Genomic DNA, 18,143 nt, shown 5'->3' with positions numbered 1-18,143 from the left:
ACAGGGCTGGCTTCATGAGCGCTGCAGTGGGAACCCACCCCGAGGAGGCCAGGGGCACCTGAAAACCACGCGTCACCCCTGGTCCCCCCTGGAAGATGGAGGAAGGCTGGCACAGCCCCTTGAGAGGGCCTTGCAGGAAACGTCCAGGGGGTTGAAGAGCCCAGGGCTGCCCAGTGTTGCCAGCTTCTCTGGCCTCTGCCCCGGCCCCAGGGGGAGAGTCCCCACCCCCTGCGCGAGGGGCTTGCCAGGAGTGAGGCCCCTCCTGCCCCCCTCCTCTGCATCCCTCCCGAGCTGGCTTGGCTTCATCAAAAGCAGGGCCCATCAGGGTGGAGGCGGCGATGTGTCAGCTGGTATTCAGGCTCTGGTTGTGCGCTCGGATCGCTCCCCCTCCCCATCTCCCCAAATCCACCCACCCACCCTTTTACCCACTGCTTGGGGCCTTCTGGGTGGCGGCGCTTTACAGAGGAAGTCAGAGCAGCAGCCTTGAGCCCTTGGCTGTTGGGGGCGGGTGGACTGAGTCACTTGGCCCCCCCCCCCGGTGCCGATGGGGCAGCCCCCACACCCCTGGGCGCTGGCACCCCGTCAGGCCCCTGGGTTTTGGAAAAGGAAGCTGCAGCCCCGCGGCGCCTGACCCGGGCCGGCCGAGGACGCGCGCTGCGCACCGCGACCCGCGGGCCCCCGAGCCCGGAGGAGATGTTTAGGCAGCGACCCCCCAGAGCAGGCCAGGACCCTGGCCGCGGGCCCGCCGGGCCGCCCCTGCTGGCGGCGCCCCTCCCCGGGCCGTGGCGCGTCCCCCGAGCCTCGCAGTATTTCCTTCCTGCACCTTTAAGAAGACCGTTGCTCCGTGGTGGGATGGTGTGTTAAAGCCACACAGAGGAAGTTACGCAGCCCGGATCAGACCGAGAGATAAAAGCCCCGATGGTGATCGGGAGAGATGGCAAGAGGATTTAGCCTCGGCAGTAACTTGGAGCGGAGCGCAGGGGGGCGGTGAGGCGCCCCGCCATCCGGCCCGCGCCGCCGCCGGGGGGATGCCCCGGCGCCCCGACGAGCCCCCGCGAAGCCCACCCGGGCCGGGGGCCGCCCGGTGCCCGCGCGCCGGTCCTCTCCGCGCCGCGCAGGGGGCCCAAAAAGTTTGCACTTGTTAGAGGCGACCTCCCGCTCGGCCGGGGCGGGCGATGCGGGCGGCGCGGGCGGCCCCCTCCCCCGGCCCGCGTCTCCGGGACGGCTGCGGGCGGCCCCCCCGGCGGCCGGAGGGCTCCCCAGCCCGGGTCTGACGGCCGCGGCGGCGGGAGCGGCGCGGCGAGGAGCGGCGGCTCGGAGCCCTCCGGCCCGCGCGCCCCCACCCAGCGCCGGCCGGGGCAGGCGGGGCGCCCGCGGGCGGCGGTCCTCGGCCTCCGGGGTCTGCGCGCCGGGAAGCCGCTGGGAGCCGGGGTAAGGCGGGCGGGGAGAGCCCGGCGGGCGCGCGGGAGGAGCCGGGGNAGGCGGGCGGGGAGAGCCCGGCGGGCGCGCGGGAGGGGGGGGGGGGGGGGGGGGGGGGGGGGGGGGGGCGGACAGCGGCTGCAGCTTCGCCAGCCTGGTTTCATTTCGAAAGGGCTTGGGTGAGCGTGCAGGCTTTCCCGGGGCCCGGGAGCCACTTAAAGCGGCCCAGCAGCGGCTCGGATGCAAAAGTTATTCGGCGGCCGCCGCTACTAGCGGAGGGCTGGAGTCGCCCAGAGGGGTGTGTGAGTGTGCATTTGTGGCAGCATCTTAAAGGAAAAGCTGGTCTTTCCGGCTGGCTTTTTCCGACCAGGGTCTCCTTCCACCGTGCGAGCGAGTGTGCGAGTGTGTGTGTGTGTGTGTGTGTGTGTGTGCGCGCGCGCGCGCGTGTGCTGGGGATAGATGTGGCAAGGATGCCTGCATGTGTTCGTGGAGAGGAAATTAACCCTTCTGCGCGCGTCGCCTCCACCCCAGTTTCCTCGCCGCGGTCTCCGGCCGTCCCTCCCCCTTCCCCCCCGCGTCGCCGCGCCCCCTTCCCATCTCTCCCCAACCTGGGTCTGTGCGAGTTGCACAGAGAAACTCTCGGCCAGCCGGGCTGGAAAGTTCTTTCCGTGCGGTGGAGGGGTGGGCTAGCGGGGGAGGGGGCGCGGGGGGACCCGCCTGGGGACGTGCAGAGCGCAACCTCGGACCGGGCGGCTCGCAGACTGGGGGAGCGGCGGCAGCGGCCGGCGGGAAGGCGACCGTGGGCTCGCGGGGTCCGCCCGCTCCAGTAAGTTGCCCGCGCGGGCGGGGGGCGGCGGAGGCAGGGGCGCCGCGGGAAGCGGCGCTGGGGAACCGGGAGGCAACGAATTCCCGGGCGCTTTGCTCGGCGGCTTCTAATTGAGGGAGGCGGTGCCAGCTAAGGGGGCATCCTCAGCACCCGCCGGGCCTTCCTTAAAGGCGTGCGTATCAATCGCTCCCGGGGCCTGCACTCAACTTCGCAAAGACTAAACGCAACCGAGGCACTGCCAGGCACGCCCCTGCGCGAAGCACGCCTTTTGCAGCCCACCCGAAGCTCGGACTCCCCCCCGGCCGACCCCTCGGTTCCCCAGGACTGACCCCCGCCGCCGCCCAGCCGAGGCCTCCCATTCGCGCCCCCGCTCCCCAGCCCTCAACTTTTCGGGGCTCCCCGGCCGCCGAGAGGCCGTGGGGGGAGCCGGGAGCCCGAGCCGGTCCCCGTTCCGGGGCTTGGGGGCGCCCGGGCAGCCAGTACCGAGATGCTAGCTTAGCTGCAGGTGCTCGGCCCACCTCCGGCCCCGGCCCTGGGTGCAGGGTGGGAAGGTGACCCGGCCGCAGTGGGCGCCCCGTTCCTTCCTAGCCCTCGGGCACCACCCCCCCTTGAAGGCAGATTCCCCTCCGCCCGCTGCCCCCGCTGGGAAGGGAGAGGACGCTTCAGGGTGGGCAGCACCCCCACCCCACCCCCGTACCCCCTCCTCCAGTGCCCCCCAGGGGCCACCCCCCGCGCCCACAGTGCCAAGTTTCCCAAGAGGCGAGGGCGCAGCCGGCAACTCGGGGAGGAGCCTGCTCCGAGCCCAGCCAGCTCCGAGAGGCGCTAATTCAATAAGACAGGAGAAACCAGAGTTCAGAAATCCTGGTAAAATCTAATTTTCGGGTTTTAATACCCTGGCTATCAGCCCCCGCCGCCCCCCCACCTCGGTTCCTAAGGACTCTTAAAAGAAAATAAAGAGCATTGATTCTATTGTTTCTGGGAGCTGCAGTTTCTTAATAATATCAGGGGAAGATTTATTTTCCAAGGAGAAAACGACCCACCGGGATACAACCTCTTACTCTGAAATTTCCGCGCTGGCTTCTCACTCCCTGCTTTCCGCTTCCCAGGAGCCTCTTGATTCTCTCCTCCCTCCCTCCCTTTCCCCCCCTCTCTTTTTGGCAAAAACCGACTGTAATGTTCGCTTGCTGAGCTCACAGTTCCCCCTATAATACTGGCGCGGCTCAGATGATTGACTCGTTGTAAACACATTTGTTACCCACACCCCCAGCAGATTCGGTCGGCGTGGGCTCTCCACCAGCACCCCATTTTCCGGGGAATGCGCGGCGTTTAAACCAACCCACTGCAAAGCAGTTCATAGATTTCCGAGTTGCTGCCCGCTTCCCTCCCCGTGGCCTCGTGGCCTCCCGGCCTCCGGGGCCTCGCTGCCTCCCGGCAGTCGGTCTGGCAGCCGGAGCAGTCCAAGCCCCGAGCAGATCAAGGAAGCCCGCAGCCAGCGACCCGGTGTCGCCGGCCGTCAGGAGCTCCCTACCTGTTAGTGAACAGTTGGGAGTCCGGGGCTGGAAGAATTAATTAGGGACGTGCTGTTTTCTGGGCAGCACGGAGCTTGGGTAGAGGCATCCAAACCTTTGCCGGCCGCGCTATTTTATTTTTACTACATTTTCTCAGGTTGTAAAAATAGTCACCAGGCGGGTTCTTTCCGAGAGTTTCTAGCAAGGAGCACATTCAAGGCCAGGCAGGCTCTATAACAGGTTTCTCTTTAAACAGCCAGAGGTGAGCAGTGAAAATGTGGTCCCCCTTGGCTCCCCATTCATCTCCATCAAGAGCCCTTCAGCCAGAGAGAGGGGCAGGGGCCGCCTTAATGCAGATTTATGAGTCCTCCCCGACCAGGAGTGTGGGGCACTGGCTGGGGGCTTCTGCGGGGAGCCCAGGTGAGCGGCCAGCCCTCTCTGGATAATGTCCACCTCCCCGGTTTGTCATTTTTGGCAGGAGTGTGTTTGTGTCTGGGTGGAGAACTGGGTTTCATGGAAAAGTGATTAACTCTTCAGAGACCTTCCATGAGCAATGGCCCAAGAGGATGTCAGGTGAATATCAGGCTGAGGTTCACACGGATGCCCAAGCAGTTTGGGGATTTGGATGCAATAATCATGGGTATAATAACCAGAATGATTAATAATGCGGGAGCTTCTGCCGTGACTCATTACATAACCTTTGCCCCATTGGCTAGGATTTTTGGCCAGGATCCCACACTGGCTGGACTCAAAGTCCCCTGGTAATGTATCAAGTGTCTTGGAACACAGCACATTAGTAGAGTCATGTTTTCTACAGTGTAACATTTGTCTTAGTTATAGCTATTCGGGCTCTTAAATCATTATCAGTAGCTTAAAATAGTAAAGCAATAATCATAATGGTGACTCATTTAGGGACACTCCCTCCGAGGATTATTGCAGAATTTTGGTCTTGATCAGAAAACCCATTAGGACACACCAGGGTCACTGCTGTGGAAGCCCTCAATATCCCTAGTGCCTTAGTGTTGCAAATGAAATGCACCATTTCAGAATTTGGAGAGAGATTTATCGGCTCCTCGTTCTTACTCGTTGGTCCACACACGGACCGCTGTGTCTGTCTATACCTAGGCCTACGGACCCGTATGCACGCACGATGACAGCGTTGTCCCTTTGGTTTGTCGGTCACGGTCACTCAACCTTGACTCCTGAGGACCTTTTTGAAAGCCGGTGACCCCAAAGCAGGGGCACGTCTGCCGACCTAACGGCCCCCGAAAAGGGGGGCGGGAAACCAAATCACCTTTTTGATAACGTGCCTAATCTCCAAATGTGCAACTCTGATATTAATAAAAATAACCTAGTTTTCTCAGGAGACCTTGCTAATGCAGCCTCATTTTTTGCACATTTTGCCAGAGAGCTTTTGTTCTTATACATCTTTACCCCCCCCCACCCCCCACCCCTTCTCTTTTTAATTTGTTGCAGGTGTTGTTGCTAATGAGCTCTCTCTCCTCCCCTCTTAACAATGAAAGACAAGCCGCCCCGGGTACCTGGATGGATTGAGAGCTGAAGTGTGAGAAACTTCATAATAAGTTGCCGATGGCTACCAGCCAAGGTCAGCTGGCTCCCATTAGGCCCTGTCCCCACAAAGCAGAGCCCAGTAAGCTGCTCCCCAGTTGAAACCTCAGTCCCTTTTTTATGTTGTAGTCCAGCCGCACAATTGGTGTCGCTTTAAGCCCATGTGAAAAGAAATCTCTTTTGTGGGTCTGAGGTGCCAGTCCAGTCCCACAGAGGGAACACGTTTCCAGCTAACACGCACACCTCCTGATTTCATTTTATCTTTACAACGCAGGCCGGAGGGCTGTTTTGCAGTTGTGTTGAGCACATCACACATTCAGGGTCCTTTAAAGACCTGGATTGATTAGAAGGACAAAAATTAAAAGCAATCGGATCCAGCCTCATGCCAGATCCCCGCGGATTCGCTCCTTATCCCATTTCCATCCACTGTCACAATTTGAGAGCCTGCCCGATTTGATCAGTTCACCTCCGGGAGAGGTGTAAAGCCCGGGTTTGGAGGACGCCAAGTTATGGGCACCTTTCTGATGTGCCCATCAGCAGTCTGAGAAACGCTGCTCTGGGTTTTCCGCATCGGCCTCCGGGAAGAAACAAGTTCCCGGTTCTCTGCGACCCTGCGGTCAGTGCTCGAGGCCCCGGGACGTCCAGCCCCCACTGCCTGGCAGATGTGGCCCTTCCATGCTGAGGCCGAGAGTCCCGCCTGACCCAGCCGCCGCCTCTCCAGGGCCTCTCCGGGCCACGCCCCTGCGGACTCTACAGCCATGCTGCCCCTTCTGGCTCTGTTCCTGCACTGCCTCCCACTGGCCTCTGGGGACTACGACATCTGCAAGTCCTGGGTGACCACGGACGAGGGCCCCACCTGGGAGTTCTATGCCTGCCAGCCCAAGGTGATGCGGCTCAAGGACTACGTCAAGGTGAAGGTGGAGCCCTCAGGCATCACGTGTGGGGACCCCCCTGAGAGATTCTGCTCCCACGTAAGTCAGCCCACTGCTGTTCTGTTCGCTCAGGCTGAGTGGGGGGCGGGGGGGAGGGCAGGACAATGGCTGTCCCACCTTGGAGCAGTGCCAAAGCAAAGGCCACCCCCTGGGACGCTGAGGTCATGTGACCTCGTTCTTGGCCCGCTGACCACTGGATTGTTTCCTCTCGGGAAGCCCATAGGAGTGATAGTTGGTGGCTGCGAAGACAAGCCCCGCCTCCCTTGTCAGGAGGTCAGCTTTGGTGGTGGGGGGAGGGAGTGGAGGGAGAGGGGAGGGCGAGGCACTGTTTGCCATGTTTTACCCTGTCCATCCCCTGCGCGCACAGTGCACCTCTACTCGCACCTGCTCCATTCCAGCAAATGCTTCTGCCAGGCCGGTGCAAGCCCCGCCCCCAGCTGGGACTTCTCAGGGGCAGGTTTGCTGGCAGTGCAGAAGGTGGGTGGCAGGAGGGGGTTAGGCCGGGTTGGACCGGTCTGGTGGCGGGTGTTCTTTTCCATCCTGGTGTGTGGCGACTGTAGGCACTGGCTAAGTCAGGGGCACAGCAGACATTCACGTATTGTCACTTGAGCCCTTAATTAGAGAAGGATGGGGTCGTACAGCCACGGAGTACTCGGGCGGTGTTATCAATAGGACCAGTAATAGTAATAGCGGGGCGGGGGGGCATCTGTGTGAGCTCCTGGGGTGCAGGTCCTGGGCTCCGCCAGGCTGACTCTGTGTTGTATGAAGGAAGCGTTCCAGGGTGTGGGCTCTGAACGAGTGGCACGTCTGAGCCTCCGTTCCATCGTCTGTAAAATGGGCATTGTAGGAGTAAGTGTGCTAATTCGTCCCTTGTGAAGTGCCTGGCGCGGAGCAAGCGCCCCCTAGAGGTTAGCTGTTGCCACTCCTGTCGTACAGATGGAGAAACTGAGTCCCACGGTCACACACCAGGAGGTGCTGGAGCTGTGACTCATATGTCTGGCTCTAAAGTCACTGAGCTAAACCGTCTGCCCAGAGTGGACTTCCCGCTGGGCGGTGCTGTGGGAGTCCCTCCCCAGCCCCGCGTCTGGCAAGAGCCTAGGCAGGACTCCCGGGCCGTGGGAGCTGAGGGGGGGCTCATGGTCATCTTTGGGGTGACTGCTGCATCCACGGGTCCTTGACGGAGGCTCTGGGGCTCTGGGCTTGTGGTTGGACTGAGCAGGCATCCCCGCTGGGGCTCTGAGGACGCCCCAGTCCCATGGGGAGCTTCGTCCCCATCACAGAGCAGTCAGCCTGGGAAGGAGAGTTTCCAGCTGGACAGGCAGCAGGAGTCTGTCACTGGGGATGGTGGCCGGGCCAAGGGAGCCAGCTGGGGAGGGAGGGAAGAAGGCAGCACAGGGCCGGGAGCCGAGACCAGACAGTTCACAGGGATCGCTTCACTGGGGACCCCAGGGCTTCGCCGACTCAGAGGTGAGCAAGGGGGTCGGCTCCTGAAGGTCAGGGGCAAGGCCGAGTCGAGGGGCAGCGGAGCCCAGTTCTGAGCCCAGGCGTTAGGCTGACAACCCAGCCCAGCTCCTGGGAAGACTTCCCTGCATACTCCCTGAACAGAATCAACCTCTGCCTCTCGTATTAGAGTCTTGACTGTATTTCTTCTCCTAGATATTAATCACCCTTAATGAAGGGTGTGGGACAGGGCAGCTAAATCCTAATTCATTGGACCAGCTTCTGGTCAAGGGCTTGAGGGGTGGACGTGACCGTCAAATGCAAGTCTGAGGCCGAAGCTGTGCTGCTGCCATGGCGGGGCCGGCCACCCCCCGATACACAGCCCTAACGCTGCCCCCCCACCTGAGCCCAGGCAGGTGTCACTGAGCGCTGGGGTCTGGGAGGAGCTGGCGTCCTTTCTCCCAGGAAGACAGAAGAGGAAGAATGTCTTCAACATCCCCCACGTAGATGGGTCTCAGTGTCCCCACACCTGTCTGGTCGGACCTAAATATTTCATTACAGGCTGCCATCCTGCTCTGCTTTTGATTACAGATGTGCAGCCAACAAGAAGGGGGCCCTGCCTTGGCAGGTGGAGGTGGGGGCTGGCTTCTGCAGGGAGCGGGGGGGTTCCCCTCCAGATGGACTCAACCCCCCATCCCCTTCCCCTGAGCACCTCCTGTGTGTGTCTCATGTAATCATCTCTGGGGCGCTCTGAGGTGGGGACTGTTCTAATCTAATCCTGTTTTAGGGCTTAGAAAGGTTTGCCTAAATCCTGCCAAGGTCACTCAGTTGAGAAGGCAGGCAGGTAACAGGTTGGCAATGAGGGCTGCGCTCCCCCACCAGGTGGCTCAGCCTGCCCCTCTGAGCCGCAGCCTCCTCCCCTGTAGAGGTAATGCCGTCTGCGCGTCACAGTGGCGGCAAGTGAATGCCACCTGGCCACGCCAGGCCTGGGCGCTGTGCTGGCACACAGTAGGGGCTCAATGTGCAGTAGGTGTTCTGCGTTTACGATTGTTGTTAGGACGCCCTCAGCGGTGTCCCTGGCTTCTCTTCTTCCCTCTGTTCAGCCTTGAGGACGCCACGCCCTGTATTTCTAGTCTCTGGGCAGCAGGGCTATGCGGCAGGGCCAGGGAGCTTGAGCTTCTCCGGGCACGGCAGGCGACGGGAACCACGAGGGGGCGCCCCACCACTAGCCAGCCGCCCTCGGCCCCTCTAGCCTGGCAAGCGCCCTGTGGGACCCTGTTTTCCGAGCACTCCTGCACTTCGACCTGTCCCAACATCCGGCCGACTGGAGTGTGAGCCCTGGAGCACCCCAGGGTGCAAGACGGGCCAAGCGGCAGCCGCCCTTTGCAGGGTCCAGTGTGCAGACCCTCCCTCCCTCCCGCCAGGCCTCCTGTCCTTCTGTCCTTCCGCGAGGCCACCTGAGAACTGAATTGTAAATTCCAGCCTGGTGAGGAAGGGGAGGGGGGAGAAGACCAAGATAAATGAATAAATAAAAACCTATTGGCTCTAAATGCACAATGAGAATTAATAGGGATGAGCTCTCCACAGAGGATCCGAGGGCAAGGGCAAAATTTCAATGAGGGCTGCCGGAGAGGACAGACAGCCCTCTGCCCTCCACCCCGGGGCCCGGCCGGGCCGCTGCAGCGTCCAGGGGGCGGGAGAGGCGGTGCCCACAAAGGCTTCTCAACGCCTGCGGGCTTGGGTGTGCGAGGCAGCCCCACGGTGCCCCGAAACTCTCTTCTTGTGCCTCTGAGACAAGAGCTAACCCTTGAGCCTCAGGAGAGAGGCGGTGAGGAGGGGCGACAGTGGGGAAGAGAGAGAGAGAGAGAGAGGGAGAGAGAGAGAGAGAGAGAGAGAGAGAGGGAGAGACGGTGCTGGCCACAGGCCAGGCGGATGGTGTTGGAAGCAATTCTGTAGGTACCTACTTGCCCCCTAGAGTGTGGTCCTTGGACTCACCTTGTTAAAAATACAGAATCCCAGGCCCTGCCCCAGACCGACTGAGCCAGAAAATGCATTTTAACGAGCAACGCAGGCGCTTCAGATGCATGCGGGGTTTGGTCTGAGAAACTGCTGCTCGACACAATTGCTCAGTCTTGGGTTCAACTCCCTGCTGATGCTCCCGGGGGATCTGGGCAGGTTAAGTGGTGCTTCGAGGCCGCAGGTGGGGGTGAGGAGCAGGAGCATGCAGGGGTCCCAGGAGTGAGGGGTGGAGCTGGGAGCTGGCATCCCTGAGGCCTTCTGGAAACTTCCAAAGAGAGGCTGCCTGTATCCTGTCTAGAGGCACAGGCCTGGGGTCTGAGGACCCGAGCTCCCATTCCTGCCTTGCTGTTTTCTCGGGCAGGGTGCTCTGGGGCAAGTCTCCCCTGACTCAGTTTCCTCATCTGTAATGGGGGGTCATCTTGGCTGCCTTGCCTCCCGCACCAACTTCCTAGGAGAAGGAAGTGCCTCTCTCAGAATATCCAGAAGCACTTGGAGTGTATGACCTCTGCTCTAGTGTCAGGCTTCAATGTTACCCCGAATCCAACGTCGATACTCTTGATTTTGAAACAGATGAAGGCCAACTTTGTATCCAAGGAGACTCTAGCATACAGAGGTCTTGGTAGATGGGCAAACCAAGAAAAGGCCATGACGGTGTATCTTTGAGCACACGTCTTCCTCCGAACCCGCTTTACCTTCTCCGTGCCTCAGTTTACCCAGATGCCGAGCAGATGGCCCTATCCTCCCCGCCCAGGGGGCTGCTGGGCTGATTAAGGCAGATGGCAGGCGGATCCTCGAGTCTTCTAGCCCCTTCCTCACCGTGACATTGAACACCATATGCAGAATCAAGGTCATACGTGCCCCGCCTCCTGCCAGACTTGGATATTCACGAACTATTCCCACCCAGCAGCACCGAGCTGACCGGCCCACTGATTCAGGCCTCCTTCCCCTTCTGTGTTCCTGGCCCCCAAACCCGCAGAGAAGAGGCCCCCTCCTCTCCTCACCGAGAGAGCACAGCAGACGTTACCGATACACACAACCAATGAGGTGGGGAGAGACTGCGCTGATGCGGTGGAGCCCAGAGGGATGAAGGCGCCGCCACGCTTCCCACCTGCTTGCCTTCACCTGTGCCGTCTCCCCCACCCAAATGGTGTCCCTTGATTCCTTCATTTCTGAGGCTTCCACATTTCCCTGGACACAACCAGCTCGCTTTTCAAGGTTGAGGTTGGACCACACCTCCTTGAGAAGGCTTTCCCCCGTTCCCTAACCGAGGTGGGTCAGAAGACCCCCATCTGGTCATATCCCTGTCATTGTGCTCATCAAGCCTGCCCAGTGGTGGAAACCGCAGTGCTGTGTGACCTTTGGCATGAGGCTTAGCCTCTCTGAGGCTTATTTCCCCACATTGCTGCTATTAATAGGGTAAGCAAAGGAGACTGGCATATGGCTGATGCTTATCCATGCGGGGTGTTATACTCCTGGTGTTTGCTTTTGCCTGGGACTGTGAGCTCCTTGGAAGCCGGGCTGTCTCATCTTCTTCCTCCCCCGGCACCTCCCTCTCGGCTCAGTCAATGCTAGGTATGCGCTTCACCAATTAATGGTTGGGCGAGTGGAAGGTGGGTGCGATCCAGGAAGACTTCTCAGAGGAGGGGAGGTTAGAACTGAGTCTTACAGGCAGGACCAGGGTTTTGATCAGACCGGGAAGCACCGAAAGCTCTCACTTCTCTCCGTCTGAGCCCCTGGTTGTGGGATTTGTGATCGGATTTCACAAATCTGCACAGGAGGTCTGCACAGCTCGGTGCTTAGGTAGAAAGTGACTTTGGACCCAGAGCTTCACCCAACCCTTAGTTAAAGTGGCTCATTCTGTCGAAACGCCTGAGGCAGGGCCCAGCTTGGGACAAGAATAGTTCCATCATGACATCTTGTTGCTCAGTGAAGCCTCCTTCCTGGGGAGCAGATGAGTGACAGTCCGGGGGCAGTGCGTTGTGAGGTCAGCGCCTACATGAATGAGATCCTTACCCTCTAACTTCTCAAGGGAGTGGGTTTGGGTGCAGACACCCCATGGCGGGTAGGGCACAGTCCATGCGGAATGCAACGGGGAGGAGAAAGGGCCTGGAGGGGACATCTTTCCAAAGAGTGTCAGAAGTTCTAGAACTTTCCAGGTTATACCTCCCTGCCTTCCCCAGGCTCATCTTTCTTTTCCGACTCTACATTCTCTGGCCCTGATTTTTAATATGTTTTCATTTTTCTCCTGCACTGCGTGTATTAGCACCAGCTGCCTCAAATCCCATGAGCGGGGAGGCAGGGGGCAGACAGATGCAGAGACAGGCAGGCTACACCCGCCGCGGATGAACCTTGGGACTTGGGAGGGGCAAAGGCGAGCTCCAGTTATCCCACTCTTCTGGACTGTGGCACTTTGGATAAGTCCCTTGTGCCCTGAGCCTCAGTTTTCCCATCTGAACATTGGGATGACACCAGCCCCAGGCTCAGAGGAAGGCTGACCGATGAGATGAGACACGGCAGGGGCAACCTCAGCGGGGCACCTGGCACAGAATAAATGTTCCAAAAAAGGGACTTTCTTTTTCCATCCTAGATTTTGGCTGGAAAGACAGTAGACAGAAGACGGGGCTATCGACCGGGCATGTAGTGCGGGGTATAGTCTGCGTGCACTGTGGGATTTCAGAGATGGGGGTTGGCACCTGTGTGGTGTGGGGTTCAGTGGGGTGACGGCCAGTGCCGCGGAGATGACTGGTGCAGGGACGCAGAGGGAGGCTCCAGGTGATGGGAGGGGACAGGCCACTCTACCCCCTTGTCTCATACAAACCACCCCACTCTCCCCCCTGTAAACCTCTGCCCCCCCAAGCCTGCAGGGCAGGGCGTTGCTATGCTATTAGATAAATAGATAGAATGAGGCTTCCCTAGATCTGCTTAGTGGAAGAGCTGGGATTCATCCTTCCTCTGTCTGGCTCCTATCTGACCCCTAGCACTGGGGGGGAGGGTCAGGCCAAGGTGCGGTGGGAGTAGGGGGGACCCCTGGCATGGGGGGGGAGGGTCAGGCCAAGGTGCGGTGGGAATATGGGGGAGCAGAGGTCACAGCAACCCCATAGGGCATGGAAGCCCTGAGCCAGGGGCCTGAACAGAGCGTGGCAGCCTCGAAGGACCGGGAGAGCCCCTCGCTGCCCAGCCCTCGCCACCCCGGGCCCCAGGCCCAGGCTGCAAACTCCATCACCCGGCCTCATGGCCCAGGCTCGCCAGCCTCAGAGCTGGCCAGGGTCCATATGGCTCATAAGGCGGGGACCAAGTTGTGGAAGAAACTAGGAAATGGCAGATGATGCAGAAACAGGTTCTGTTCGGCTTTGGTTTACAGGTTCTGATTTGTTTCCCATCAGCAGCAGATTTGCTTAAATATGGGAAAATGTGTCTCTAATTCTCTGCGCGCTCCAGCGGTGCCAGGGACAGCGCGTTAGTGCAGGAAAAGCACTGGGGGGAGCCGGGCAGCTCCAGGTACTGGCAAAGTCTCCTTGTTGCTAGGACACCAGGCCAAGCCCCTGGGCCTCAGTTTCCCCACCTGTGCAAAGTTGGGTTGTGCCTAGATTCACCAAAGCTCCCGGAAGATCGCCAAATAGATTCTGGGACTTTGGGGAAATCAAGGCTGGGGTTTGGCTTTAATGGGGGACCCCAGGGCAGAGAGAGGGGCTCTGAGTGTCCTGCACAGAACTATATAGGTGTTTTTTTTTCAAGTTCAAACTCCTTTATAATAGTATTCTCCTAAACGCAAATGAAAACGAAGAAAAATAAAGATGAATGCTAAAAATACAAGGGCACATCATGTAATTTTCCTCTGGTTTTCTAAATCCTTTTTTTTAAATTGAGATATAATGAATGTATAACACTGTATTTGTTTTAGGCGTACAACGTAACAATTCGATACACGTCTATGTTGCAAAATGATCACTCGGATGAGTTTAGTTAACATCCATCACCACACAGTGGTTTTTTTCTTGGGATGAGGGCATTTTTAAAATAATTTTTTAAAATTTGTAATTGAGGTGAAATTCACATACTATGAAATTAACTATGGAAATAATTTTACTGCAGTAAAATATAAAGAGCAGAAAGTTTGCCTTTTCTTCCCCCTCCCCCATCTTTAAGGATAGAGTTCAGTAGCATCTAGTACACTCAAAATGTTCTACATAGTCTTGAAACATTTTCATCCCAACAAGAGGAAATCCCATTTCCATCCGCTGTCACATCTGCCCCTCCCCCCAGCCCCTGGCATCTCCTAGTCCACTTTCTGTCTCCATGGAATTGCTTATTCTGGACACTGGGTGTAAATGGAATCATACGATAGGTGACTTTTTGTGCCTGGCTTCTTTCACTTAGCATCATGTTTTCAAGGTTCACTATGTTTTTTGGCAGGTGTCAGTACTTTGTTCTATTTTTAAAGCTGAGTAATATTCCACTGTATGGGTAGACCACATTTTTTATATTCATCCACTGGTTGATGTTTCTTTTTGACTCTTATGAATAATGCTGTTCTATGCCTGGGTACAATTTTTTTGTGGACATTGCTCTTGGATATATACCTAAGAGTGGAATTGCTGGGTCACATGGTAATTCTATATTTAAGTTTTGGGGGAACCGCCAAACTGTCTTTCATGGCTCCACACTACTTTCTGTTCCCACCAGCACTGTGCATGGTTCCAGTTTCTCCCCATCCTCGCCAGTGCTGGGTATTTCTCATTTTTGTTTTTTTTTTAATAATAATAGTAGCAGTAGTAGTAGTATTCGTTAGTGGGTACGAACTGGCATTTCATATGGTTTTGATTTGCATTTCTCTGGTGACTAATGATGCATCTAATGATGCATCTGGTGACTAATAAGCATCACGTGCTTATTAACCATTTGTATATCTTCTTTTGAGAAATGCCTATTCAAGTCTGTTGCCCTTTTTTCATTGGGTTGTCCTTTTATTGTTGATGTCTGTATGTCCTTTGTGTATGCTTGCTACTAGATCCTTATCAGATAGATGATTTGCAAATGTTTTCCCCACTCCATGGGTAGTCTTTTCACCCTCTTGATTGTGTCCTTTAATGCACATTTTTTTATTTTGGTAAAGTATAATTGATCTATTTTTCCCTTTTTTGTGTCTGCTTTGGACGTTGTATCAAAGAAACCATTGCTAAATCCAAGGTCATGAATGTTTACTCCCATGTGTTCTTCTAAGACTTTACACAGCTTTGCCGCTCGTGCCTAGGTCTTTGATCCATTTTGAGTTAGGTTTGGTATATATTGTAAAATAAGCACCCCACTTCCTTCCCACGAGGGCAGCCAGTTTCCCCAGCGCTATTTTGTTGGAGATACTGTTCTTTCTCCATTAAAGATTCTTCTCACTCTTGTAGAAAATCCATTGACCATAGATGCGAGGGTTCACGTCTGGGCTCTCCATCTTTTCCATGGAAACACTGAGCATTCTATGCCAGGGTCTCCTCAGGGCCTCCCAGACATCCTGCACGGTGGAAACTGCTTTCTGCATTTCACAGGTGAGCAAACTCAGGCTCCAAGACTGAGTAGAGAGTCGGAGCCTGAACTCAGATCCCAGGCATTTAACAATGATGCCATGCTCCCCCCTCCCCTTCTTCCTTTCCTCTTCTGCTTTTCCTTTTCCCCCCAACCTGGTTTTTAGGCTGGGGTATTAGCTTTGATGTCCAGAGGAGGATAACTGGGGAGTGGTGCCCAACCGGTGACTTCTCTCTGGTCTTGGGGTCTCTCCTCTCCAGCTTCCACGGCACCCCTCCCTGACCCGCTCAGCAGGGCACTAGGGTCCGTGTCTCTACCTTTGTCCCATGAAATAAATGCTGCCGATAATCATCCTCCATCTCAAGTAGGGAGTGCAGTTTGGAAGGGGTCTTAAAAGTTAGAAGAACATCAATACGTATGAGCAAATTATGGGGGATCTCATGGCTCAGGGGAAGGTGGGCTCCTTGGACTTGGCTGCTGGTATCTCTCTGCCCTGGGCCCTGGGGCCCTGAGCCCCCCGCCCCCAAGCTGTCCTACGGCCCCCGTGAGCACAATGTGAAGCTGCTAGTCAAACCCAGCGCCCCTCATTTCCTCTATGAGGGAAAACTGAGGCCCAAAAGGATGCAGTAATTTCCTTGGGTCCCCAGGGAGGGTCAGCAGACCCAGGAGGCTCCAGTGTAGGCCCAGGACTCTCCTGAAAGAGTGCACCAGAGCGCTGGGGACAGGAGGCATCCCGTACCAGGCCTCCGTCTATCCACTCATGCCTGGGGGTTGACCTCACATGAAGGCGTTCGGGGGGGGGGGGGCGCGGGATGCCTGCCTGGAGGCCACCCGCAGCCAGCAGGGTGCCCTAGCTGCCCCTTCAGGGTCGGTGTCACATAAGGTTATGAGTTTGCTTTCTGCCCCGCCCCCTAGGTGAGCTCTCACACGCGCATGTGGCTCCCAGTGACCGGGCTGTGCTCAGAGCTGGCTCTCCCGGCCCCAGAGGGCTCCGAGGCCCCCATCCCAGCCTGCCCCCCACCCCGGCTCTGGTTCTTCTGGCTGCTCATGGCAGCGCCACAGAAGGTGGACAGGAAGGGACCCGGGATCAGTCACCTCCGTCAGAATGCAGCCTATCCCTCCCTGCCTCGCTCCCATTGATCTGCCTTCCACACCTAAACCTGGGGTCTTCCAGAGCCGCCCCCCGCCCCCCGTTAAAGGGACTCAGCCTGTCATCAAGGATCTAGCACGCCTGTTCCCCAGCCGTGTTTGCCCTGGGTGCTGCGGGACCATTTGGATCCCTCGGCCCCTCATTCCAGTTCCTTCCTTCTGCCCATGTCATTTGTCCACTTGACTCCAAGTGTCGACCAGGGAAATAAAAGGAAATGAAACATGACCAGGGCATCTCCCCCTCGGTCACCGCAGAGTCCGTTGTTGGGCAAAGGTGAAAAGGAGGCCGGTGAGAGACGGAGCCTGCATGTCACCCTCAAGCCCCCTCCCTCTGCTCCAGCCCAAGCAGATGGTGGTGGCCATTCTTGGGGCGTCCCCGCCCTCTGGGAATCGAGAGACAGCCCAAGGCAGGTGAAGCCAGGTCGCCAAAGGGCACTCTGTCTCTGTCCCTGTCCCCACCCCAGGCACCATCCAAACCCTTGCCCATAGCTCTGGGGCTGGACTGTGCTGAGTCTGGGCTCCTAGGAACTGGGCTCCCCACTGAACCGGTTTCTAGAAGCTGGGTGACTCGAGGCAAGTCTTTGGGTGGGGATTTCCTGTTGGCTTGCTCAACCTCAGAACCCCACTGCACCCCCTGATTCTGCTTCTAACCTTCAGGACCTTTCTACTTGGAGAGGGAGTGGGAAGGGGGAGGGAGGGATGGGGAGAAAACCAGTAAGGTCCCAGGCACCCAGGAGGGACCCAGAGGGGTGAACAAAGCAGGAGACCCACCCATCCCTCAGCAGGTGCTCCTGCCTTCGGGGATTCAGACTCCCTTGAGGGTCCATGTGCTCTTACAGGACCAGTGCACGCGCAAACACACACACACACACACACACACACCGTACCCACATATCCACACACACACAATGTACCCACATATGCACACACACACAATGTACCCACATATGCACACACACACAAAGTACCTACATATGCACACACACACAATGCACACACACAATGCACCCACACACGCACACACACACACAAACACACACACTCAGGGGAGGAGCAACGGCGTGCGTTTATCGAGTGCCTACTGTATACCAAGCACGTAACCTAACCTACCTCATCAAACCCTCACAGAAGACTTACAGTAGATCCTGTATTTATACCCATTTTGAATAATGAGGAACTCAAGGCTCAGAGAGGTTAAGTCACTTTCCCAAAGTCACACAGCATTGAAATCGAGGAGCTTGGCACCTCTACTTTGGGCTGCCTAGACCCAGCACTTAGCCGCTAGCCAGGCCATTTAGCTGCTGCGAGGTGCTCTGAGTAGCTTAGAAAGTGCCAGATAGATTGAGCTGGTTGTCATCTGTGTGTGTGCGGCCCTTGCTGCTGGATGAGCATGCTGTCCCTGGCAGCCTCTCCTCCCCCAGCACGCCCTGTCAGCCCTGGGAGGGGGGGCTGGGGAGGAGTGAGTGACGGTGGCAGTTACCCACCCCCCACTGCCCTTTGAGACATGGCGGAGTCTGCTAATCCACTTATTTGATAATTCACTTATATCATGTCTATTTGGCAGTGTGCGCGCTCCCACGCACCAGCTCCAGGGAGACAGCTTTGCCTGGAGGGACCTGAGCTGTTTTTCTGGGGAAAGAGTGGGAAAAGAATACACCCAACAATGGACAGTAATGGCCCTAAAAATAGAGGGGGGAGGGGGGAGTGCACCGGCGTCTGCCTTCCACCGCCTTCCACCGGGCCCGTCTGCCTGGCGTGGGCAGCCCA

The 18,143-nt window shown here is 57.4% G+C and overlaps 1 protein-coding gene across 2 annotated transcripts in view; it reads left to right on the top strand.

Annotated features, from left to right (window-relative positions):
- Positions 1–5,276: 5,276 nt before the first annotated feature.
- Positions 5,277–18,143, top strand: part of NTNG2 (netrin G2) — a 66,197-nt gene continuing 53,330 nt past the window's right edge. For both annotated transcript variants that reach the window (XM_039229442.1, XM_039229443.1), the window contains exons 1-2: positions 5,277–5,359; positions 5,597–6,293. In XM_039229442.1, coding sequence (XP_039085373.1) covers positions 6,081–6,293 — 213 coding nt within the window. In that variant the 5' untranslated portion in view covers positions 5,277–5,359; positions 5,597–6,080. The remainder of the gene's footprint in view (positions 5,360–5,596; positions 6,294–18,143) is intronic.

Source organism: Hyaena hyaena, unplaced genomic scaffold (genome assembly GCF_003009895.1).
Source record: "Hyaena hyaena isolate Hyena2069 unplaced genomic scaffold, ASM300989v1 scaffold_38, whole genome shotgun sequence".
NCBI lineage: Eukaryota > Metazoa > Chordata > Mammalia > Carnivora > Hyaenidae > Hyaena > Hyaena hyaena.
Note: the sequence above shows the minus strand (reverse complement) of the source record. Positions and strands in the feature narration are given on the sequence as shown.